Source organism: Cyprinodon tularosa, unplaced genomic scaffold, assembly GCF_016077235.1.
Source record: "Cyprinodon tularosa strain WSP-4 unplaced genomic scaffold, ASM1607723v1 ctg813, whole genome shotgun sequence".
Lineage (NCBI taxonomy): Eukaryota > Metazoa > Chordata > Actinopteri > Cyprinodontiformes > Cyprinodontidae > Cyprinodon > Cyprinodon tularosa.
The window spans coordinates 94,196-118,984 of record NW_024039578.1 but is presented as its reverse complement, the minus strand read 5'-3'; the positions used below and the strand labels follow the sequence as shown (position 1 = coordinate 118,984).

The window sequence follows — 24,789 nt, the reverse complement described above, 5'->3', positions numbered from 1 at the left end:
AATATTGATTTTCTCAGGGGTTTAAAAACTTATTTGCAGCTGTATCACACAAATAAATAGTTAAAAGTCATAGATTGTGATTTCTGGATTTTTTTTTTTAGATTATGTCTCTCACAGTGGACATGCACCTATGATGACAATGTCAGATACTTCCATGATTTCTAAATAAAACTTGCAAAATGTGTCCTCAGATACTTTTTTCCCTCACTGTATGTGGTTTGATTTTATTGTATGTGTGGATTACATACATCTGGTGAAAATATCATGTCAATAGCAGCCATATAAATATATTTACTGAGAAAAATGTTTGCATATATACAGTGTTGGGAAAGTTCTCTTTCTACGTGAACTAGTTCAAAGTTCAGTTCACACATTTTAAAATGAACTAGTTCAATTCAATTCAATTCAGTTTATTTATATAGCGCCAAATTCACAACACATGTCATCTCAAGGCACTTTACAGTTCAACCAGATCATACAGTCAAATTGATACAAAGTTTTCTATCTAAGGAAAACCAGTTGATTGCATTGACTCATTGACTCAAATACAATCCCCCACACTAAGCATGCTTGTAGCGACAGTGGAGAGGAAAAACTCCCTTTTAACAGGAAGAAACCTCCAGCAGAACCAGGCTCAGTGTGAGCGGCCATCTGCTGAGGCCCACTGGGGTTCAAGGAGACAGAAGCAGAGATACAAAAAGCAGCTGTAAAAGGCGGCCCCGTCCAGGAAACACACAGCCAGGCAGACGAGCTCCAAGGCAGCTCCCATGCCAGAGGACGAAGAGAGCACATCCACTCAGTCACGGTCAGAGAAACAGGACCACACTGGAAAACAGGCCGATCTCCAACATCTATTAACAAGGGTGTTGATAGAAGCAGCACAGCTGATGTTTTTTTTCCAGGATGACGTCACAGCCAAACAGGAACAGACGAGGCAAAGCTACTCTGAGGAAAAGCAGAGAGAGCAGAAGGTTAGAGATTGAACTAACAGATTCTGCAGAATAGGAGAACAGAGAGAGAATGAAGCAGAATGATGAAATGGGGGTCCCTATGTCCTCCAAAAGTCTAAGCCTATAGCAGCATAACTATAGAGATAGCTCAGGATAACCTGAGCCACTCTAACTATAAGCTTTATCAAAAATGAAAGTTTTAAGCCTAGCCTTAAAAGTAGACAGGGTGTCTGCCTCACGGACTAAAACTGATAGTTGGTTCCACAGGAGAGGAGCCTGATAACTAAAAGATCTGCCTCCCATTCTACTTTTAGAAATTCTAGGAACCACTAGTAAACCTGCAGATTGAGAGCGAAGTGCTCTGTTAGGAACATAAGGAACAATCAGATCTCTGATATAAGATGGAGCTTGGCCATTTAAGGCTTTATATGTGAGAAGGAGGATTTTAAATTCTATTCTTGATTTAACAGGAAGCCAATGAAGAGAAGCCAGGATAGGAGAGATATGATCTCTCTTTTTTATTTTCATTAGAACTCTGGCTGCAGCATTTTGGATCAGCTGAAGGCTTTTAACTACAGTTTGTGGACTTCCTGATAGTAAAGAATTACAATAGTCCAGCCTTGAAGTAACAAATGCATGGACTAGTTTCTCAGCATCACCCCTGGACAGGATATTTCTAATTTTTGCAATGTTCCTCAGATGAAAGAAGGAAATTCTAGAGTTCAGTTCATAGTTCACAATTCCAAAAAACGAACTAGTTCATAGTTCTTTTTTTCATTTTTTTTTTCATATATTGCTCAATTACACCATAGCCTACTGTAGAACCACAGACAGCAATTATTTTATCAGTTGTAACACTGAAACTGTGCGTCAGATTTCATCTTCATATCCAGTTTTGAATCCTTATCCAACCAGGGTTTACATTAGCATTGAGGGGACAGCATTTCCCCATTGTTGCTTTAACGCTTTGTTGCTGTCCATTCACTTCACACTAGTAGCAGCTGCAGCTTTCACCCCTACAGTATATTCTCAAAAACATCAGGAAAAATGTGCTACTTGAATGGTCTTTTTTATGAGTAATTATTAAAAGAAAAATAGGAAAGTAGTCTTTAAGGTGCAAATGTTTTTTTTTATTTTAATAATTTTTTCCATTTGAAATTCCATTTCAATACATACTAAAAAGGAATACTGGAATCCTGGAAAATTATACCAGGCAGGTTTAACAAACAAGTTACATGGATAGTAAAACCCTCAAGAACAGGGGTCTTCTATGTTTTCCAGACCAAGGACCCCCAAACTGATGGTGAGATGGAGCGGGGACCCCTATTTATAAATATTGTATGAAATTGTGTCCTATAGTCACTCTATTACAGATAGAGTAATGTAAAGAAATGAATTTCTCCCTGGGATTATTAAAGTTTTTCTGATTCTGATTCCTGGTTGTTGTGAAGGAAACGGTGCCCAGCTTGAAAGAGCTCCTGTGTGTCGCTGAATGTGAGCATTGATGACTGAAAGACATCTTCTGCCTCCATTTATCTGTTTACTACAGTGTGTTGATTTCATGTTAATGAGTATTTAAAGACATTTCAATAAGTGGGAAAAAAAATGCAGGGGGGGAATATAAAAATATCAACTAACCATGCAGACCCTCATGCAGTACCTCCGTAGACCCCCTAGGGGTCGCGGATCCCCTGTTGAAGACCTCCGCTCAAGAAGATTTTACTAACACAAACTGAGGGACCAGGCTGAGGTAGGAATTTAAGGTTACTGAAGTGCGGATTTTTTTACTGAAAGCCGGCGGGCAAACTTGTTGCCATCATCCTCACCGACCACCTGGTCATAAAACTGTTTTAAGTCGCCTCCATGCTGCTGTGGCTTCCACGCTGCATTTTGTTTTGATGACGCACGCGGCTGTAGGCTACGACGCTGGTAGCTGCTGTTGCCAGATTGGGTGTTTTTCCCGCTACATATTAAGGCCTGTTTACGGTGTGATTTAGCCGGGGTTTCGCCTGGAGGACTCTATAGAAATCTGGCAACCTATTGAACGGAGTTGAACTGAGAGACCGTGCCGTTCACAGACACCAGAATGAACGAGTTCACAATAACGTTCATCAGGCAATAATGCAGTACGTTCAGTTCACGTTCGCCCAAAATATGAACGAGTTCATGAACTTTCGTTCAATGAACGCGTTCAGGCACAACACTGCATATATACATATATACATTACCGTTCAAAAATTTGGGGTCACATTGAAATGTCCTTATTTTTGAAGGAAAAGCTCTGTACTTTTCAATAAAGGTAACTTTAAACTAGTCTTAACTTTAAAGAAATACACTCTATACATTGCTAATGAGGTAAATGACTATTCTAGCTGCAAATGTCTGGTTTTTGGTGCAATATCTACATAGGTGTATAGAGGCCCATTTCCAGCAACTATCGCTCCAGTGTTCTAATGGTACAATGTGTTTGCTCATTGGCTCAGAAGGCTAATTGATGATTAGAAAATCCTTGTGCAATCATGTTCACACATCTGAAAACAGTTTAGCTCGTTACAGAAGCTACAAAACTGACCTTCATTTGAGCAGATTGAGTTTCTGGAGCATCACATTTGTGGGGTCAATTAAACGCTCAAAATGGCCAGAAAAAGAGAACTTTCATCTGAAACTCGACAGTCTATTCTTGTTCTTAGAAATTAAGGCTATTCCATGCGAGAAATTGCTAAGAAATTGAAGATTTCCTACAACGGTGTGTACTACTCCCTTCAGAGGACAGCACAAACAGGCTCTAACCAGAGTAGAAAAAGAAGTGGGAGGCCGCGTTGCACAACTGAGCAAGAAGATAAATCCATTAGAGTCTCTAGTTTGAGAAACAGACGCCTTACAGGTCCCCAACTGGCATCTTCATTAAATAGTTCCCGCAGTAGCCTGTGTAATGATCTGAGCGCTAATGATCTTGGCTTACTTACAAATTTTATTCACCTGTCTAACTCTGCCCGGTTGCTCATTACTGCTCTTTTTGATCGACCTGCTCCAGCTTCTATTTAGCCTGCCTGCTACCGTTCATCAATGCCAGATTATTCGAGCCTTCGGTAGGAGCTCTCTTGCCAGTGTTATCAGGCTAGATTATCTCTCGAGCCAGTGCTGAGAGCGTTTTCAGTGTTAACTTTTTCTGATTACCCGATCTTGATCTGTTCTGCCTCTCTACCACTGAGCCTGCCTGCTCCAACCTGTTGTGTTTGCCTGAACTGTATATGGACTCCTGCTGGATTCTTCCTGTTTGCTGAACTTGGGGCTGCTTCCTGTCACCTTTCTGGATTTCCCTTCGGAACCTCTACGGACTTCTGATCTCCTTGTTCTGAATCCTCAGCACGTCTTCGGCGCCGGCTTTGGCTTCTTGTTGGCAGCTGACCGTCTGGATTCAACCATGTTCTCTGGGCACAGACTGAACTATAAAACCAGAGGTTCCTGACTTGGACGTCCTTGCTGTGTCTGTAGAACCACCATTTTAAAATAAACCCTTTTGAATTATCCGACTGTCTGTCTGCCTTGAATACAGGGTCCTCTGTTCTGAGCCATGACTAGTGGCCTCCTGCTGAGGCCAAGAGGGCCTCAAGGAGACCTGATCTTCTTGTGGTGTCTTCTAAAATTTGTCCATTTCATTATTTAAACGATTAAAAACTCATGTAATATCTCTGTCTTTAGTTAATCTTTTAACCTACAGACAGGTTGGAATACATGATGGGGCCAGATTGGAAAAGGCTGTATTGTCTCACAGTGGCTAGATTTGAGTGAGACAAGAGACTGAAAGACTGAGATTAATGAGGAGAACAAACATATGAAAGTTAAAACATTTGCAGTAAAGCCCTCTCTGAGAGGAAATCTAATGTTAATAAAAAATAATCAAACAGTGAAAAACTTTATGTCCTGTTAGGAGACCAAAAACAAAGAGTCAGATGCAACTTTTTTCATTCCTCACAGAGACACAGGGGTTAACTTCAGAACACAGCAACTCTTACAACATCTGACCTTTTGCAACAACACTTCACTAAGGATAAAGCAACAGGTATTTAGCAAATTCAATGAATCAATTCTGCTCAGTTTAATCCATGTTTACCCCATTTAAAGGTCTACAGAGCAGGAAGTTATAGCCGTGTTTATTTAACCACTTAAAAAATGCAAACTGCCATCATCAGAGATTGAACCACATTCAGGTGGTAGGGGGTAAGGACGCTTCCGACAGGTAGGAAGTCTAGTGAAAGCCCGAAACTCATTGTGAACCCGCTGATCGTTGATGCAGAGTGCGCCTCCGAAACGCTTGAACTGACTTATGGCCCTATTCACATCAGCGATGCAGGTCCAGTGTTTGTTCTGATCCACAGCTACACACCACTTGGAATGGTCTGCCGTAGGCTTCCATGCTCCAAGAGAACTGATAGATAACTCTTCGACGTTGGTGACTTTAAAGTCTTCTCTGGGACAGTAGTCCTCCGTGCGGTCCCGCTGGCAGCCCCAAGTCTGGACGTACACGTCACTCCTGAGGTTCTTTGCAATGCTGATGTACAGATCTCCAACTGCAAGAACAAAAGACATGATCAGGTGTTTCCAGCTATTCTCTTCTCCTCTCCTCTATCCGCTTTTGGTATGAATGCACCATTACCTAACTGAGTTCTATCACTTTTAGTACGGTGGCCCTAAAGTGCAAACTGCAACTACAAATCTAAAAGCGCAACTACATTAAGGAAATCACAACTACATAAAGCAAAGTGCAACTACATTAAGGAAATCGCAACTACATAAAGCAAAGCGCAACTACATTAAGGAAATCGCAACTACATAAAGCAAAGCGCAACTACATTAAGGAAATCGCAACTACATAAAGCAAAGTGCAACTACATTAAGGAAATCGCAACTACATAAAGCAAAGCGCAACTACATTAAGGAAATCGCAACTACATAAAGCAAAGTGCAACTACATTAAGGAAATCGCAACTACATAAAGCAAAGTGCAACTACATTAAGGAAATCGCAACTACATAAAGCAAATCGCAACTACATTAAGGAAATCGCAACTACAAAAAGCAAAGCGCAACTACATTAAGGAAATCGCAACTACATAAAGCAAAGCGCAACTTAATTAAGAAAAACAAAACTACATAAAGCAAAGGTCAACTACATTAAGGAAAACACAATTACATTAACCTACCGGAAAAGGTAGGTACCAGTGGGAAACATGAGACATCGCTGATTGATTCTGCCTGCTGCGGCTTTTGAAAACATGGATACTAACTGAAATTTCGTGATTAGTCTTGAGCATATCCAGTATCACCTCGTACGTATGTCCTGATTCAAAATATTCCTGGATAACGGCAGCTATGTTTGGGGCGCCGACAATATCCAATTTTTCAAAAGCCGCAGCAGGCAGAATGACTTCCGGTTCAAGGGTCAAACGGCGCCGTCGTCCAATCAGTCTCATGTTTTCCACTGGTACCTACCTTTTCCGGTAGGTTAATGTAATTGTGTTTTTCTTAATGTAGTTGCGCTTTTAGATTTGTAGTCGCAGTTTGCACTTCAGGGCCACCGTACTTTTAGTGTCTTGGTACAGCTTTGATGTGAGAATTACAAGATCAATTCGTTGTTGTATGATAAAAGCAGGGAATCTCACCTTCTTCATCTCTGTCTTCTGAATTTGCTTTAGAAAAAATTTTAAACTCTTTCCTTCTAAAAGTCAGGGATTCAACAGTATAGTCGGGAATGGCTGGTGTAGCTCCTTCTGTCCACTTCACAGCATCTTGAAGCTCTCGATGAAAATCATTCGGAATATAATGTTCAAATGGAAATATATGGATTTTCTTTAGATGTCTTCCTGAAAATAATAAAATTATTACGACATTGTTATTATTATAAAAGTCAGTCTCTTTGTATTAGGTCTTATTTCTGCAGTATTTTCAGGGAGCTAATACCTATTGCACTGAACTGGTCGTAGTTAAATGTCACACAAATGTAAGTCTGAGCGTTTTTGTTTCAGCTTTGAGGCCAAAAGCTGCTCTGTTCTCTTCTGAAAGGGAACTGTGGAGTGCTGTGCAAGAGCCAGACTCCCGTACTGGTTCTGTCCACCATCACAACTCCTGCAGGAAAGAGAAAACACAGAAGATTTGCAATGTTTCACTGTCACAGCAAGCAGATCACACCAACTGTAGGGCACAAATATAATGCATATTATGTTAAGTGTACTCAAGAAATTGATCTAGTGATGACCGCCTAAGATTAAGACAAATTCAACTTTTTCATATTTTTAAGTTTGAAAATGTTTAAAAAACTGTGTATATCTATTGCGTTTCTACTGTTTTAAAACATCCAGAGCCTTGTGTACCAAAGTGCCCAGTAGAAAAGTACAGCAGGAGAAGCTGTTTGAAAGTGCTTCTTGACAGTTATGCTACGTTCATAAAATATTTTCATATTATTGCAGTATTGGGAAGTACCCCCAACAGCCATTGCTTCTAACAGGTTATGCTGCTAATGCAGTTTCTCTGAAGTTTATCAAGCTGCTCTACATAAGGCTGGCTGCGCTGCAGGTGGAGAAAGGGAAATACAGAACCTGAATCTTCTCCTCTGCACATGTTCAGGCAGCAGCGCCATCACTTTAAAGGAATAGTACACCCAAAATATGATTAGCCTTCATTTTCTACTCACCCCCATGCTGAACAACACTCTGGAGTACTTTTTTGATATCTCAAATGCATCTGGAGATCTGGGAGGCTTCTTGCTGTCTGCTGACATTCAAATAATGGAGGTCTATGGCGCCCGAATGCGCACTTTCATCTGGTTTGGTCTGCCGCGGTTTCCTGAGCGTCGTGAACGCGCTTTTAGGAAATCCTATACACTACTGTTTATGCTCTAAAAACATTCTAAATGACTTCGTTTCGAGTAAATTCTGGATGCTACCCACTCAGGACACTTGGAATACATTGGACGAGCAGTATGGAGGAATATTGACACGGTTTTTGTGGACTTTTATGGACCTTTCTGCCTCGGGCGCCATAGACCTCCATTATTTGAATGTCAGCAGACAGCAAGAAGCCTCCCAGATCTCCAGATGCATTTGAGATATCAAAAAAGTACTCCAGAGTGTTGTTCAGCATGGGGGTGAGTAGAAAATGAAGGCTAATCATGTTTTGGGTGTACTATTCCTTTAAATACGTCACACAAGTAAAAATCTATAAATGGAACCAAATGCAACCGCAGCAGGTATAGAAAGCCGAATGTCCCGCATATTTAATAAATTAACACCTGAGAACATCTCTATTTGTAAATGTAAACATTTAAATAAATAAATAAAATAATTTTTTAATGCTTGATAAATACTCATTTAATTAACTATACAATATGTTTCTCTTGCTTCCAAAAAAGGTTACTTAAAAAATTTAACATTTTAGGGAAGAACTCATTCAAAGATTGATCAATCACGACAATGTGTGTGTGTATGAATTAATTGTCCCCGTCTTGTCGATTCTTTGTACGTTAACGCTCCAGATCTATAAATATATTCGCTGTGTGCCTCATACAGCATGTATTTGTGAAGAAATACTTGCTAATGATCTGTAGACCAGATGCACCAGTTAAGTGATCTTCATTAGTGTCTCTAGTAAGGGATCCAATGGTCTGGAGTATTTTAGTGTGGGGGGAAGAGATCAGCAACAGTTCCTGTTGCTGTCCATCAGTCCAAAGGTTTACCTTTGCTGTGTCCAAACTTTTTCGGATCTGCGCTACATCCTGGAGGTTGGTCACTATAGCTGATGAATCCAAAGCTGGGCTCCTACAAAAGATGAACAAATAAAACCTTCATCATCCACTCAAAGTTGACAGATCCTACAGTTCTACATTTTTTGTTCAAGGTTGAAAAAGTCCACTCTAGGCAGCTGGACATAAGGTTTTCTACAAGACGTTTCTCCTTTCATCTTCTTCAGTTCTAACTAGTGGTGGGCAGCACTGAGATTAATTTACTCTAAGTGGAACAAAGAATTAGGGGGGTGGCTTTGATCCCTACTACTGGATTGGCCATGGAGGTCAACTGGGAGGTGTTAATGGTTGTTAGGGGCCTCTGATAGGTAACTCTAATCAGAATATTTCCAGTCATATGCCGCATTGAAGTGTGAGTCAGGTGGGGGCAGGTGAGAGGAGAATCTTCTTGGTATTTTTCCTAAAAGCGCTTTGTAAGTAGATGAAAGGCTAAGTCTAAGACCACCTCCTCTGTTGAGAGATGGTTTTTCCGGGTTAACGAATGAGGCAGTATGCCCTGTGGGCTCTGAACACGCCCCAAAAGTGCCTGAATTTAATTGGTTGTGGCGCTGTCTATATATAAAGGGCCTTCCCTCAACTGGTCATAATGTTTTCTTTCGGTTCAGACCTCCGTGTTTCCTGGCGCAGTGCCTGAATGATGCGCTTGACAGTCTAATCCATGAATGAACCTTCTTGTGGTAAGAATTTTCTCACACCTTTAATGTCGGTTAGCCTAGCTTTAGCTCAGCTTTATCTGTATATCCAGGTGGCCCTTACAAGCTGCGGATTCTCCTTCCTGCCAGAGGCACTACATAGAGCTCAGTGGTAAGTGAAAAGCTCATTCTTTGTACGCTTCCAGATTCTATTTTTTGACGTATGTTTATTAGATGCTGCTTTTTGTCCTTGGCCAGCTGTTTGCCTGTTGTTCCTGGCTGGCGGCCCATCTGTGAGTAGTGCGAGTAGTTTGAAATTAGTATATTGTCCCGACTAGAATGATAACAATTGTGCAATAAATAAAAGTATTGAATTGGGTGAAATTGTTTCAAGCCTCATCTTTAGCTGATATCCATGCCTTAAAGGCAAGTGGAATTATTGCAACCTTATATTTATTAATTTAGTGGTGTTAGGGTTCTGTTTGTGGGGAATGTTTTTGTGTTTTCTTTTTAGTTTCACCTCCTACCCACTAGATGGTGCCCTTTCCCCTGTTTGGCCTGGAGGGCCTCTTACTGTCCCCCCCCCCACACCTGTGGCTCGTTGGGTCATCACCAGAGGAGTATTTGAGCAGCAGACTGTCACCACCTCGACGCCAGAGTGTTTGCCAGTATTGGGTACTCTAGCCTCACTAAGTTTAGCTGAGTCTAACCTTTTAGTCTTTGCCTCTCTGAGTCTTAGTTTTTTTTTAACCTTTTTGTCTCTTTGTGTTCTCCGCCAGGTTAAACCCCCAATCCACTGGATAAGCCTGGTCCTTCTCCCCTTGGAAGGAATAATTCGTCTCACACTGAACAAGGGAAAACCTTCACCTGATCCGTTCAAGTCCTCCTCAAGAAAGTCTGTGACAGTCCGCTCTGCTGCTCCTCTGGACCCTCCATTAGTCTGCCTGTCCGCCCACCAACAAGTAACCATCATCTCTGGACAATTCGCCCACAAACTGGACCCAAGGATCAATGAAGAACCATACTACGTGAGTCAAAACTGTTCCATTCATCTCCGTTGATCAATTTCCATACAGACCTTGAACTCATCTCTGTGATCGCCCCCCTAGAGTTTCTGGTTGCGGTTCACCTGACCACAGGATTCCTCCCATCTTAGAATAACCTGTTTTCTCTATCTCTCTCTGAGTTTTGTAAACCTCACCAATAAACTGTTAACTTTTTCCGTGCCTCTGAGTGGTTATCTGCATGTGGGTTAGATCTTTGAGACCCATCATAACAATGGTCTTAAATTCAAGTTGCCCATTTGGATCACAGTGGTACCGCCACACAAAGATGGCTTCCTTAACCCCTCTCTTAAACCATCTGTCTTCCTTTGGATGAATATGGATGCTGTTGTCCTCAAACGAGTGTCCTTTAGCCTTCAGGTGTAGGTGAACAGTTGAGTCCTGTCTCGAGGAGTTGGCCCTTCTGTGTTGAGCCATATGCCTGTGTAGCGGTTGCTTGGTCTCTCCAGTGAAAAGGTCTGTGCACTCTTCACTACACTGATTGGCGTAAACCACGTTGTCGGTCTTGTTTCTGAGTGTCTTATCTTTTGGGTGAACCATTTTTTGTCTCATGGTGTTGCTGGGATCGAAGTGCACAGGGATCCGGTGCTGGTTGAAAATCCTGCTGAGTTTTTCAGAGACACCAGCAACATAGGGAATGGCGATGTTCCTTTTTCTGTTCTCTTCCTTCTCAGCAGACTTCTTCTTGTTGGTTTGAAAAAACCCCATCTGGGAATAACCAGAGTTTTTCAGGGAAGTCCCAATGTGTCCCTGTTCTCTCATCTTCCTTCAGTTGGTGGTGGGAATGGTTTCTGCTCATCTCTGAAGGGTTCTGATGATGCCTAGTTTGTGTTCCAGTGGATGGTGTGAGTCAAAGCGGAGGTACTGGTCAGTGTGCGTGGATTTCCTGTAGACTTCTATGTTGAGTTGTCTGTCTTCCATGATGTGAAGTGTGCAGTATAGGAAAGCAAGGCTGCTATCTTTCACATCTTCCTGGTTAAACTGGATGTTTCATTACAGTCGATGTGTTCTGTAAATATGTTGATCTTTATTTTGACCCATGTGTCATCGACGCATCTCAACCAGTGACTGAATTTTGTTTACTGCCCTGCTTTCCAATTCTTCCATGTATAAAAATGGGAGACTATTGCTTGAGAGACACAGGAGACTATGGGAGACACAGGAGAGACCATCACATCCATGTTTCTGCATGTAGAAATCTTGTTTGAATTGGAAGTATGTGGTGGTGAGGAACAAGTCCAAGAGATAAAAGATGCGGCCAGTCGTCAGATTGGTCCCGTCTACCAGAGTGTGCTCTTGAAATAAATGCATCCTTACTGTGGGGACTGCTTCTTTGATAGGGATGCAAGTAAGAATAGATCTGACATCATGGGAGACCATCAGAGCCCCCTAAGGACCATTAACACCCCCCATGATTGACTTCATTGTTCAATCCAGTAGGAGGGATCAGAGAAACCTTTTGTTTTTCTCCTAATTTTTGGTTCCCCCTACTGTATATTTATCTCAGTGCTGCCCACCACTAGTTAGAACTGAAGAAGCCTCTTAGATGAGAGCAGAAACGTCTTCTAGAAAACTTCATGTGCAGGTGCCTAGACTGAACTTTTCAAGCTTGACCATGACCTGGATGACTGAGAATCTTCATAAAGTTTTAGTTCGACCAACAGTGCAGTAAAGAGCCAGTGTTTTAGTGCAGCTCTGAGAGACTCACCATTTCTCTGATTGGTTTGAAAAGAGGCTGAAGCGTTCTTGCAAGTACACCTTGGGGGCTGTTGATGTTGTTCAACCTTTCCTTTTTTTCTGGATCGATGTAAAGAAATTCTGAACCAGTGAGGCGTGAAGAAGACATTTCAGGTGCCTTATATAAAATATACCTGAACAAAAAGAAAGACATCAAGAGATGTTTCAGCAACTACAAATTAGGTCAAAGTCATGATTTTTTTGGTTGTCATGAATTCAGTTGTCTTTTATTTAGTGACAGAGTGACGCGGTAGCTGTTTCTCAATATGCATCTAATCTGGCATTATTACACCATCAAAGTAGACCTATGTACCCTACTGTACAAACACGATCTTCAAAGATTCCAAGTAAATTGCACTAAATTGCATGTTCATTTTTTAGTAAGTAAGCAATTAATGATTGATCTACAAACGATGCTAAACAAATTTTAAGACATGCAAACCGATTTGTTGCCACCTATTAAAAGGAGACATATATTTAACAGTTTAGGAGTGGCTGTAAAAGAAAGATGAGGTTCAAAGCCATGGAAATGGAAGTAATACCGATATTAGGTGTAAAAAATAATATGATGATTATTATAGTGCCCCGATGTCAGAGTGCTAGAGACAAAAATCTTTATTTCCAAAAGGCCTCATTATTGAAAGTCTAAAAACAGAAATGCACATATGGATTAACTATTATCAATAGATTAAATCTAGTCTGCATCTGCATCTGAATTGAATTATTTATTTATTTTATTTTTTAATTTATTATAGTAAAAAGCACAATTCTATTCTGCACCCTTCTAGACATTCTGTGGCTATATTATTTATTAAAAATGTATTATTTGATAAAAAAAAGTTTAACCATGACCTTTAAATTAAAATAACACAAGCTCTTTGGACAAGCAATCCTTAACTCTTCCTCAATTTATTTTTATTTAGAAACTCCATTCCCACCTGGCCCTCATAATGTCTAATATGATCACCTGTATTTTACAACATCAGTGATTCCATGGAGAATTTGCTTTTGAAAATATTCTAGAGACATCTTTAGACCTGGAAGTTTCTGGGTTTTATGCCAGATGAAATTTGCCTTTGAAAATATTCTAGCACTGCAAAAACGATCTAGAAATAAGTAAATATTTCTTAAATTAAGTGTATTTATCCTTATTTCAAGTAGGTAAATGAAATTGTTTGCCAATGGAATGAGTAGTTTTGCTCTTAAAATAAGATAATTAGATAAAATGCATTTGAAATAAGACAATGCAATTGTGTTTACTTATTTTAAATGTATATTGTCTTGTTCCATTGGCAAAATGTCTCTTTTACCTCCTCGATTCAAGAAAAATTGCACTTATTTAAAGAAAAAATTACTTATTTAGATTTCGATTTTTTCCAGTGAGACATCTTTAGACCAGGGAGTTTCTGGATTTTATGCAGGTTAAAATCTGTTCTACTGGGTCTGTAATTAGGCACAACAAAAGGTCCGACAGTCTGCTTCAGTGCAGCTGCCAGAGAGAGGAGTGAACTTATGAACTCTGAAGAAATACCTTATTGATCTGGGATGAACATAGAAACACTCAAAGCCCCACACCCCTGCAGCATAAAACAATAGCAATGCCATCATTGAATCATACAGCTTGCACTGGAAAAAAATCAAAATCTACATAAGTCATTTTTTTCTTAAAATAAGTGCATTTTTTCTTGAATTTAGGGGGTAAGTGAGACACTTACAAATTCATTATCATCTTATTTCAAGTGCATATTATCTAATTATCTTGTTTTAAGAGTATATATCCTCATCCCATTGGCAATTAATCTCATTTACCTACTCAAAATAAGGGTAAATATATTTAATTTAAGACATTTTGACTTATTTCTAGATTGTGTTTGCAGTGTGCACCGGAAAAAACGATCTAGAAATAAGTAAAAATATCTTAAATCAAGTGTATTTATCCTTAATTTGAGTACCGATAGGTAAATCTGATGGTTTGCCAGTGGAATTATTATTTTTACTCTTAAAATAAGATAATTAGATATTATGCACTTGGAATAAGACAATGCAATTGTTTTTTTCTTATTTTAAGTGTAAATTGTCCTGTTCCATTGGCAAAATGTCTCTTTTACCTCCTAAATCCAAGAAAAATTTACTTATTTTAAGAAAAAATTGCTTATCTAGATTTCGATTTTTTCTCCAGTTTGGTAAATATATTGAATCTTAAAAACAGACAGCTAATTTCTCTTAGATAAAACAACTTTTTTACCAATATTACTGGATGATCTGATTTAATTGTCTCTGTAAAGAGCTTTGAAATAAGTTATGTTTTAAATTGGTGTTGCAGAAAAAAGATATTGACTTGAATTTATTTTTATTTTATCCCATTATTGACTGAACATACAGTCACACCAGCAGCCTCTGCAAATTCAATCTACCTCCAGAAAAATAGAAGATTGTGGCCGTAATAAAATCTATAATCCCTTTAATTATCAGGACTTTCTAGGAAGAGAAAATATGAGTATTTTCCACTACTAAATTTACAGCCTCCATTTAATCAACCAATCAGTCGTTAGGTCCAGCTTTTTTTGTTATTGAATTATTTTCTCTGTAAGTAAAGCAAAATAAGCAACATAATGATGCCATTAGAGTCCCACTCATTACCCAATTAGTTTTTTAATTTGATGGACCAAGCTGTTCTCATACCCTTCACCTGCAAACAGGAAATCAGCCTTTTATACGATGCGGTACAGAACTTAGTAACCTAGAAAGGTCTCTTTTTGAAATGATCAAACCACACAAAGGTGCTTTTTACCTTCATGCAATTTTTCTCTCACTCTAACAAACAAACATAAATGTCTTAAATATATTTTATGAGTTTATAAAATCCAGTCAGCTCACCCACCATAATTTGATTAAAATACATGTTAGGAAGAAAGTGTGTTAATAAAGACTACTCACCAGTCAACGTCATGGCCATCATTATTCTTGCAGGTCACAGAGCCGTGGCAGCTGGAGCAGAATAAAATAAACAGCAGCAAGAAGCTCCACATCTTACCTGAAACAGAGAAAAAAACATCTGCAGGAAGGTTTTCTCTCTTTTTATCACATCTGGAAACTTTAAACAATCCACTTTTTTAGGGGATAGAACCATTTATTGTAAATGTCTGATCTGTGTCCCCAGAACCTTTCTGTGGTTTTCAAAGGACCGGATCTCCTGGATGGTTCGAGTTTTTTTGTTGTTTTTTTTTTGGACTTTAGCTGTTTGATATCAGGTTTTAATTTGAGGTTTCTTCAGGTTAGGACCAACTAGACCAGGCATCCCCACAGCTGGTCCTGAAGGGCCGCTGTCCTGCAGGTTTTAGAGATTTCCTGCTTTAGCTCAGCTGATTCTGATGATTTCAGTTCAGCAAAATCCTATCGATGTAAATCAGCTGTGCTGGAGCAGAGAAACCTCTATAACCTGCAGGACAGCGGCCCTCCAGGACCTGGACCATCCAAACAATAGAGCCGTTGTGATGTCGTATTGTTCTGGGTATTAATCATGCTTCAGTAATGCTGATGGAAATGGTTTCTCCTCAAACGCTAATTTCCTCAGACTGCTCCTCTTTCTATCAGTCCTAAATGCATCAAATAACTTGCAGCTCTATGTCCTGCATGTTCTAAGACGGACCTACAGGAACCTCAATAAGAAAAACTTCTCCTGAACATTTAAGAAGCCAAAAGAAGCAGAAATAACTGTGGAGCTCATTTATCTTTAACACTCTTCTCTAATAAATTGTGAATTTCTGCTGAATGTTAGAATATAGTAAAACCAGAGAAATCACCTACAGTTAGACATGTTTCTGGGCTCCTCCGGTGTCTGCTGTCTCTGTCTGTCTCTCTGAAACTAAGTCCTGTTGCTGTTTTTATTCCTCTTTGTGACCCTGACCCAGTTCAGATTACTGGGCTCAAAGCCATATACACAGAAAGACAAATAAAGTTTTCTGTCAGTAACATCAAAACATCAGCTGTCCTGTTTGTCTGTGAGGACAGACCATGAAACACGTCAGGAGGATTATTTTGAGATGGTTGCAGGGTTTCATGTCTGTTGTTTTGATGTAAGAGCTTTTAGGACACCATGGAGACAGGAGATGTCGCTGAAATTTAACAATAAGGTTTATAGAGAGTGAAAACACCAGAACCTCTGAATTCTGCTCATCCATTCATTTTCTGTTCCCTGAAAAAGCCTGCTGGGGTCACGAGAGGTGGTGGTACCCATCTCCAGCTGTCTACGGGCGAGAGGCGGTGGCTACCCGAGACAGGTCTCCAGTCCATCGAAGGAGTACTGCTTAGAGTTCTGTAAATATATCTATTTCATAAAGATAACACGGATATTAACAAATCTAGTTAAAGTTCTTGTATGTTTTGCATATATGGGGTGTGCAGACATCAGCGACCTGTTCTCTATCAGCAGAGCCACCTTTGAACTGCAGCTTTCGGTAAATATGTCCTTCTGAATTGAGCTGAACCAGGTCTGGGGTTGGACCATGATGTGTTTGATCTGGGTCAAAAGGGAAGATCTGAGACTCCATCCAAACAAAACAGACCGAAAATCAGAATTTGGACTCTGACACTGTAATGGTGTAATGTTCTTCATGCCATGCAGGAAGCCCTGTTTTTCTTCCAACTGGTGAGATAACAGCTTGCTTTCTAAACAAAACCACACTTAAAATCTTATTTAGATATGTATTAACAAGGAGCAAATTTTTAGCCTCGTGAGACCATCCTGATCTCGCGAGCTTTCAAGGTTTCACTCGCAGATCAGTCTGGAGACTCTCCGTTAAAGAAAATTTGGAGCCGTTCACCAAACGAACGTCCAATCAGCGTTGGCTTTGAGGCGGGTTGAGGTGTGACGCAACCAGTGGCGGCCGGCCCATAGGGGGCGCTGGGGCACCGCCCTCCCTGATAAGAAGAGAGAAACGTAAAATATATTTTTAGAAATTAAATCATAAATGTCAGTTTTACTCTCTAGACTGTGTACCTATAAGCAAAACAAATTATATAAACTACATTTCCCTATCTACTGTCATTAATTTGTGGATTTCCACAGACAGACTCCTACCGTCTCTGTTCTGGGGGCGCTGATCAGACTGACCCACATTTGCAGAGAATCTGTCAATCATGTACTATTGCTAGGTGAATTTAATGGTCAATCAGCGTCTCGGAACTTTATGGTCTTGGGGCGCTGAAAATACTGCGCTTTTACAGGCTTCTGAACCCAAGCGCAGGTGCAGACAATGAGAGGGACGATGGCGAACGTAACAAGGAAGATGCAGCTTCCACCAAATTCGGTGAGATCCTTATTTATCTACCCGTTTGCCAGAAGAACATCCCTGTTGTAGGATATGAACATTTCATGTCATGGTTATTGTGACTGTGACGAATCCACCTCCTCGCTTAAAACAACCTCTCTAACTTTGCGCGCCACACACACGTTCCTGTTATACTGTGTTTGTGAGGACCAATACACTCGCGCTGAGACCAGTAGCTCCATGAACTTAAAACACACAAGCTGTTCCTGGTTACCTGCTGGCGTATTGAGGGTGCACACTTAATATTTCAGTGGGGTTAGCCGTGTGTGTGTGTGGGGGGGGTGTGTGTCTGTGTGTGGGTATGTGGGGGGTGTGTGTGTGTGTGTGTGTGTGTGTGTCTGTGTGTGGGTATGTGGGGGGTGTGGGTGTGTACGTGTTTATGCTACGGGGACTTGTCATCTTCAGTCTGGCTGCGTCTTTGCTGGGTTCAAATCCAGTTTGGTGTAATTGAATAAGTCAACGAATCTGTGTAAAAGAATTAAGTTGTAAAAATTATTTGTTTTTGTAAATTAATTGTTTGTGGAGGTAATATATGGACAAAACTGATTAATGAGAAGAAATCAGAAATAAGAGAGCCTGAGGTGAGGGGCTTAAACTATTTAATGAGGGCTGTGGGAAGAAAAGCGGCAATTTTTGTTGTCTGTTTCTTTGTTACATTGCTGGTAACTGGAGGGAGGCTGAGGCCCAGAGTATCTGGTATATGTTTAGTTTCTTTTGCACCCTGTTTTGATTTTTTGAGCTCAATAAATCAGCAACACCGGTAACCCGACTGAGCCTGGATTCTTGGAGGCCAAAGAACCCCGTCACAGTGACCCAAATCATCACTGTTATTATATAGTAAATTAAATCATTACTGTTAAATTGTATGTATTGTCCAATTGTTTAATCGAATTCTTATTCCGGATTAGTTGGAGACATACACTAGGCTATATCAGCCCCACCAAAAATATTTTTCACCAGCCGCCACTGGACGCAACGAGAAGCGCGACAGTTCAGTCTAAAGAACATGGCGGCTTCAGCCGATGAAACTAGCGTTAGCGTGGCTATCGAGCAAGTTTTATGGGAATTACAGAGTATTTCTTCACTGAAAGAAGAGCAAAACACTGCTCTGGAGGCTTTTCTCAGAGGAAAAGATGTTTTTGCTCTTCTCCCGACTGGTTTCAGCAAGAGTTTGATCTATCAATTGGCTCCTCTTCGTCGTCGCTCTGTTAGTACGTCATATGCTTCGTTGATCTGATTGGTTTATTTGGCCCGTCTATCACCAACATAGGCCAATCAGCTAACCAGTATTTTCGCCCCTTCCCAAAATTACTTCAACGGAAGGTTTCCAGATGGATAGGCGGAGCAAATCCATCTGACGGAGTCAGGTTAGCAAATTTTATACACTTAATGTGTGGGACGTGTGCTCTAGGAGCCCTGAAGTGGTTCACAGGCGACCCTGGGGGCGTCCAGGTGTGGCCATATTGGGCTAACATGATCAGCTCTATGAACATGTCACGATCATTGTTGCATAATTTTGGTTGGGATGTTGGGGCCTTGTTACAGCAGATTCTAAAAAACCTGGATTTTCTGAACCTGCTCATTTTTGGTTTTAGCTTCAGTAGGATCGTAGAATAAGTTGCATGATAAATGTAGTTTTATTTATTACCTGCAGGTGGAGTTAATGTCACCAATTTACTAAATATCTGTAAACCTGGATGATACCTTCTATAACATCAGATTCTCAGGACTCCATCATCATAGATATACTCCCCAAGGAGCCAGCCAGAAGCTTGAAAAACGCTGAAGGGTCTTTGATCATGTAAATAAAACATAATGACCAAGATTCAGACAAGATGACCGTACTGCCACCATTATTTCAATCAATATATGAAATGTATGAAGTTGGTCGCAAGAGGTAATTACTAAAAAATGAAGTCATTTTAAATCCATGATTTAGGTTTAGGCTTCATATCCACCGATGCTAGTGTTAGGGTTAGCCTTAAGGGGCGGGGATAAACCACACAGATTTAATGAGGTTTTGTTAAGTTCAGGGCCTTAGATTTAAGTTGATCTTAGACTTAGACAACTTTTATTGTAATTTTGTATTCACGGAATGTATACAAGACTAAATTTCATTCTTTACAGCTTTTTCCATTTCCCGATGGGATATATATTTTGCATTGCATTTGCAATATAGACCATCAATTATACAAGGATTCGGTTTGCAACCTGAGTGAAGTTTAAACCTTTAAACCTGTCAGTCACTATGAAGCAAAAATCTTTTCTGTTTAATTGAGTGACGCTAATTTTATTTGATTCGAAAAAGTGGCTCAGTCATCCAGGGGAGGACTCAGAGTAGAGCTGCTGTTCCTCCACATCGAGAGGAGCCAGTTGAGGTGACTCGAGCATTTGGTTAGGATGCCTCCTGGACGTTTCCCTGGTGAGATGTTCCAGACACGTCCCACTGGGAGGAGGCCCAGGCGTGTCCTGGGACTATGTTTCTCATCTGGCCTGGGAACGCCTTGGGATTCCCCCGGAGAAGTTATCCCAAGAGGCTGGGGAGAGGGACGTCTGGGCCTCCCAACTGAGGCTGCTACCCCCGCAACCCGACGCCGGATAGGCGGAAGAAGATGGATAGACAGATGGATGAAGAAGTGGAGGCTTCCGTTAATATGTTCAAAACAAGGGTGCAGAGCTTAAGCATGTGACCCATGCACAGAGGTGGGAACAGCAGTCAGAGTCATACATGTATCCAAAGCTTGAAATTAGAGTTAAAATTAAAACTCTGATCTGCCTTCAGTTTGTAAATAGAATAATTTAATTTAAACTATATATGGCCAAATCAGCAGAATTTCCCTTTCTGTTATAAATCGTAGAAATGTCGGCGCCTTGCCCCAGCGCTGTGGCGCAGAGATGGCCTAGTGCAGGGGTCTTCAAGGGTGTTCCAGGCCAAGGACCCCCAAATTACATACATTGTATGAAACTGTGTTCTATCAAACTGCCTATAGTCGTTCTATTACAGATGGAGTAATGTAATGAAAGTAATCCCTCCCTGGGATTATTAAAGTATTTCTGATTCTGAGTCCTGATTGATGGGACAGGTGTTGTGAAGGAAACGGTGTCCAGCTTGAAAGAGCTCCTGTGTGTCGCTGAATGTGAGCATTGATGACTGAAAGACATCTTCTGCCTCCATTTATCTGTTTACTACAGTCTGTTAAATTCATGTTAATGTGGATTTAAAGACATTTTAATTAGTGGAAAAAATTGCAGGAGGGAATATAAAAAAAAAATCTAATCAACCAAAAGTTTTGCAACCCCCATGCTGTACCTCTGTGGACCCCCTAGGGGTCACGGACCCCCGTTGAAGACCTCTGGGCCTAGTGGTTAGGGCATTGCCCCTCGAATCCAGAGGTTCTGAGCTCAAGCCCCACTCCCACAGACTGCCACTCTGGGTCCCTGAGCAAGACCTTTAACCCCACACTGCCCCCCATGCACCGCACAACGGCAGCCCACTGCTCCCCAAGGGGATGGGTGAAATGCAGAGAGTTAATTTCGTCGCTCTGTACTTGTGCCAAAAAGCAGTAGGGGGCCCCTTGGTGAAGATTTCAGCAGAGGTAAAACAATCTTCACTCTTATCAAAAAAAGAAAATGAAATACAACAATGCAGAGTCTCTGTTCAAAACTGAAACTTTGATGAAACCAGTTAATTATTCTTATGGTGATAAACAGGAAGTAAGTGAACAATTATCAGACCTGAACGCTGTGTTAAAACTGGAGCATCAGCATGAGCTTATTAATAAAGGCCTAATTATAGCTTCCAGCAAAGATAGCAGTTCTGCTGGTGGAGGCTGAGAGCAGAAGAACCAGCAGGACAACATCTCCAAGTCCTGTTTGCTGACTTTGTTCTGTGATTGCGTTGAATCGACCAGATGTTTGACTTTAATCCTGCCGACAAATCGTTGCATTCTTCTCTCCAGCATGTTGACAGCTTGTTGGCTCCTCACTAATCAGAGAGTCAAGGTGATCAACAGAAACCGTCATGGTACCTGTTGGGTTTTTGGCTGAAGTTAGACAGAAAAATTAAGTGGTGTTTTTGACATTTGAAAATAATCTGTTCATGCTCTAAGGTGGAAAACACAACCAGTTGTACAAACTGAACACAAACTGGGGCATTAGAGGGACCACCATCAAGACGGCGCTGATTCCTGCAGCTCTGTCTTTACTGTGCCATGCAGCTGTTTTATCAGCACCTGTTAGAGCTGCATTCTTGTGATCCGGGCCATGGTGCTGCTACATTCGCTCCTTTGGTTCTCCGGGTTAAAAGCAGCCAGATCTGCCATATTTATGCTCCATGATTGTCATGTCATTGAGACTTCATCCAAACCATTAGACTCTAAAAATGTTATGGCAGCTAAAAGTATCAGAGTCTCTGAGGGAGTTTACCCATCAACAGAAAATACAATCTTTAAACACATCAAACAGGCTGAAAATGAAAGCTTTTATAATAGTTAACTGACAGATGCTGTTTTTCTCATGAACAGTTTGACTCGTCAGATTGTCTTCATTTTTATTTTCTTTCAGTTTCTGGGGAATCATGAACTGGTTTTTCATCTACTAAGCTAAAGTTCAAACATTCTTCTGTTGTTTGATTGACCTGGGCACGAAGAAAGAGCTTTAACTAGATTCTGATTGTCCAGGGTTACTGTGATGGATGGATGGATGATGGATGGATGATGGATGGATGGATGATGGATGGATGGATGGATGGATGGGTGAATGTGTGAACATTACTACTAAGAAAGTAAGATTTTATGATGATGTTCTCATTTTATTCTGCAGCTTTTTTCACAGAGGGATGTTTTTAGTGTCACTGCAGAGTTCCATCAGTACGAACAGACGCAATTTCTCTGAAAAAAGAAGTTCCCTCGATGCACATTGTTTTTTCGGCGCTGGGTTCTGCAGCCAGATGTGTTGGAGTCACTCTGCGTTTTCAGGCCAGTGCCACGGCTGCGTGCAGGAATGTTGGCCCCATTCCATGAAACATTTTTGCTCTTAATCCAGCAATGATCTCATTTTCTCTTCCAGAGAAGTCAGAGCCGACTGATATTGGCTTCAGTCCAAACACTTTTCCAGAGGATTCTGAGCTTCTGCTGCAATAAACCTGCACAGTGTTTAAGTTTCTGCAGCAAAGCAGTTTATTAATGTGCAGCTTTGTCAAATTCTGGAACCCAAAGGGTTGAGAACCATCTTTTGGATCAGGCAGCGAACACTTTGCCCCTCTGCATTTCATTTCTTAATAATCTTCAACTGCTTTAAATCATTAAAAAGTTTGATGTGATTTTGTTTTGATGCCAGACCACATAAATGAAATAGAACCTCAGTTGTGTTCTCAACATGGTTGTGTATATATATATTGTGGAGCGTGTAACAAAAGTAATTTCCCTCTGGGATTATTAAGGTATTTATGATTCTGATTCCCCGTGCTCTAAACAGATAATATTCATAGTATCTAATCAGAAGCAGATGAGGGTTGGTGTGTTTTGGCAGGAAGAGCAGAAAATCACTGAACTCTTTCTGGGGAGTTTTCCAGATTCTTCATCTTGAACTCATTTAAGGTTGGAAACAATGAAAACATTTTCCACCCTCATCTGCTACCGGTCCAACCCTGCACGGACTGCTGGTCCACTACAGATAAATAAATAGTCTGAATTATATTTATGTTTATGCATTTAGCAGTTGTTTTATCCAAAGCGACTTACAAAGTAGACACAATGTTACAGTTATCATCAATGTGACAATAAGTTCTCTGAGGGAAAATCTTTAGTCAGAATCAGTGGTGACAGCAAAGAGAGAGACGGAAGTGCAGAAAGAGTAGTAGAGGGGTACAGGGCTGCAAATAAGAGTTAGGACAGGATATGCTCTTTGAATAGGTGGGTCTTTAGGAGTTCCCTGAAGTTAGACGCTTCTGTTCTTGCACCGCTTGGTAGGTCATTCCACCATCTTGGAACAACTCATGAAAGCAGTCAGAATCAAAAACAAGTTTCCTGCCAAGCAGGTTTTCACTCTTAAGGAATTTGGCTTAGTGTTGATGGTGCCGACAAATTAGATATATATACAGAATATAGAATCTATAGCTATATATAATGTAACACATACGCCATACTATATGCAATATATAGTACATAGCTATATACTACACTCACCGGCCACTTTATTAGGTACCCCATGCTAGTAACGGGTTGGACCCCCTATTGCCTTCAGAACTGCCTCAATTCTTGGTGGCATAGATTCAACAAGGTGCTGGAAGCATTCCTCAGGGAGTTTGGTCCATATTGACATGATGGCATCACACAGTTGCCGCAGATTTGTCGGCTGCACATCCATGATGCGAATCTCCCGTTCCACCACATCCCAAAGATGCTCTATTGGATTGAGATCTGGTGACTGTGGAGGCCATTTGAGTACAGTGAACTCATTGTCATGTTCAAGAAACCAGTCTGAGATGATTCCAGCTTTATGACATGGCGCATTATCCTGCTGAAAGTAGCCATCAGAAGTTGGGTACATTGTGGTCATAAAGGGACATGGTCAGCAACAATACTCAGGTAGGCTGTGGCGTTGCAACGATGCTCAATTGGTACCAAGGGGCCCAAAGAGTGCCAAGAAAATATTCCCCACACCATGACACCACCACCACCAGCCTGAACCGTTCATACAAGGCAGGATGGATCCATGCTTTCATATTGTAGACGCCAAATTCTGACCCTACCATCCGAATGTCGCAGCAGAAATCGAGACTCATCAGACCAGGCAACGTTTTTCCAATCTTCTATTGTCCAATTTCGATGAGCTTGTGCAAATTGTAGCCTCAGTTTTCTGTTCTTAGCTGAAAGGAGTGGCACCCGGTGTGGTCTTCTGCTGCTGTAGCCCATCTGCCTCAAAGTTCGACGTACTGTGCGTTCAGAGATGCTCTTCTGCCCACCTTGGTTGTAACGGGTGGTTATTTGAGTCACTGTTGCCCTTCTATCAGCTCGAACCAGTCTGGCCATTCTCCTCTGACCTCTGGGATCAACAAGGCATTTCCGCCCACAGAACTGCCGCTCACTGGATGTTTTTTCTTTTTCGGACCATTCTCTGTAAACCCTAGAGATGGTTGTGCGTAAAAATCCCAGTAGATCAGCAGTTTCTGAAATACTCAGACCAGCCCTTCTGGCACCAACAATCATGCCACGTTCAAAGTCACTCAAATCACCTTTCTTCCCCATACTGATGCTCGGTTCGAACTGCAGGAGATTGT

General features: G+C 40.9%; 1 protein-coding gene across 1 annotated transcript; it reads right to left on the bottom strand.

Annotated features, from left to right (window-relative positions):
• Positions 1-4,819: 4,819 nt before the first annotated feature.
• On the bottom strand, positions 4,820-16,115 carry LOC119774460 (cell-death-related nuclease 7-like). Its single transcript, XM_038271982.1, has 7 exons — positions 15,988-16,115; positions 15,118-15,214; positions 12,152-12,314; positions 8,682-8,763; positions 6,911-7,075; positions 6,613-6,813; positions 4,820-5,521 (listed from the first exon to the last, which is right to left on the bottom strand). Exons 1-5 carry the CDS (start codon positions 15,995-15,997, stop codon positions 6,972-6,974), a joined length of 456 nt encoding a protein of 151 aa, XP_038127910.1. The 5' UTR covers positions 15,998-16,115; the 3' UTR covers positions 4,820-5,521; positions 6,613-6,813; positions 6,911-6,971.
• Positions 16,116-24,789: the final 8,674 nt, after the last annotated feature.

Excerpts from the sequence above, each read along its gene's own strand:
- LOC119774460 (XM_038271982.1), bottom strand. Across the intron at positions 12,315-15,117 it reads GATGGCCATGACGTTGACTG|GTATATTTTATATAAGGCAC; the intron begins GTGAGTAGTCTT and ends CTTTTTGTTCAG. Across the intron at positions 7,076-8,681 it reads AAAGTTTGGACACAGCAAAG|GAGTTGTGATGGTGGACAGA; the intron begins GTAAACCTTTGG and ends TCTTTCCTGCAG.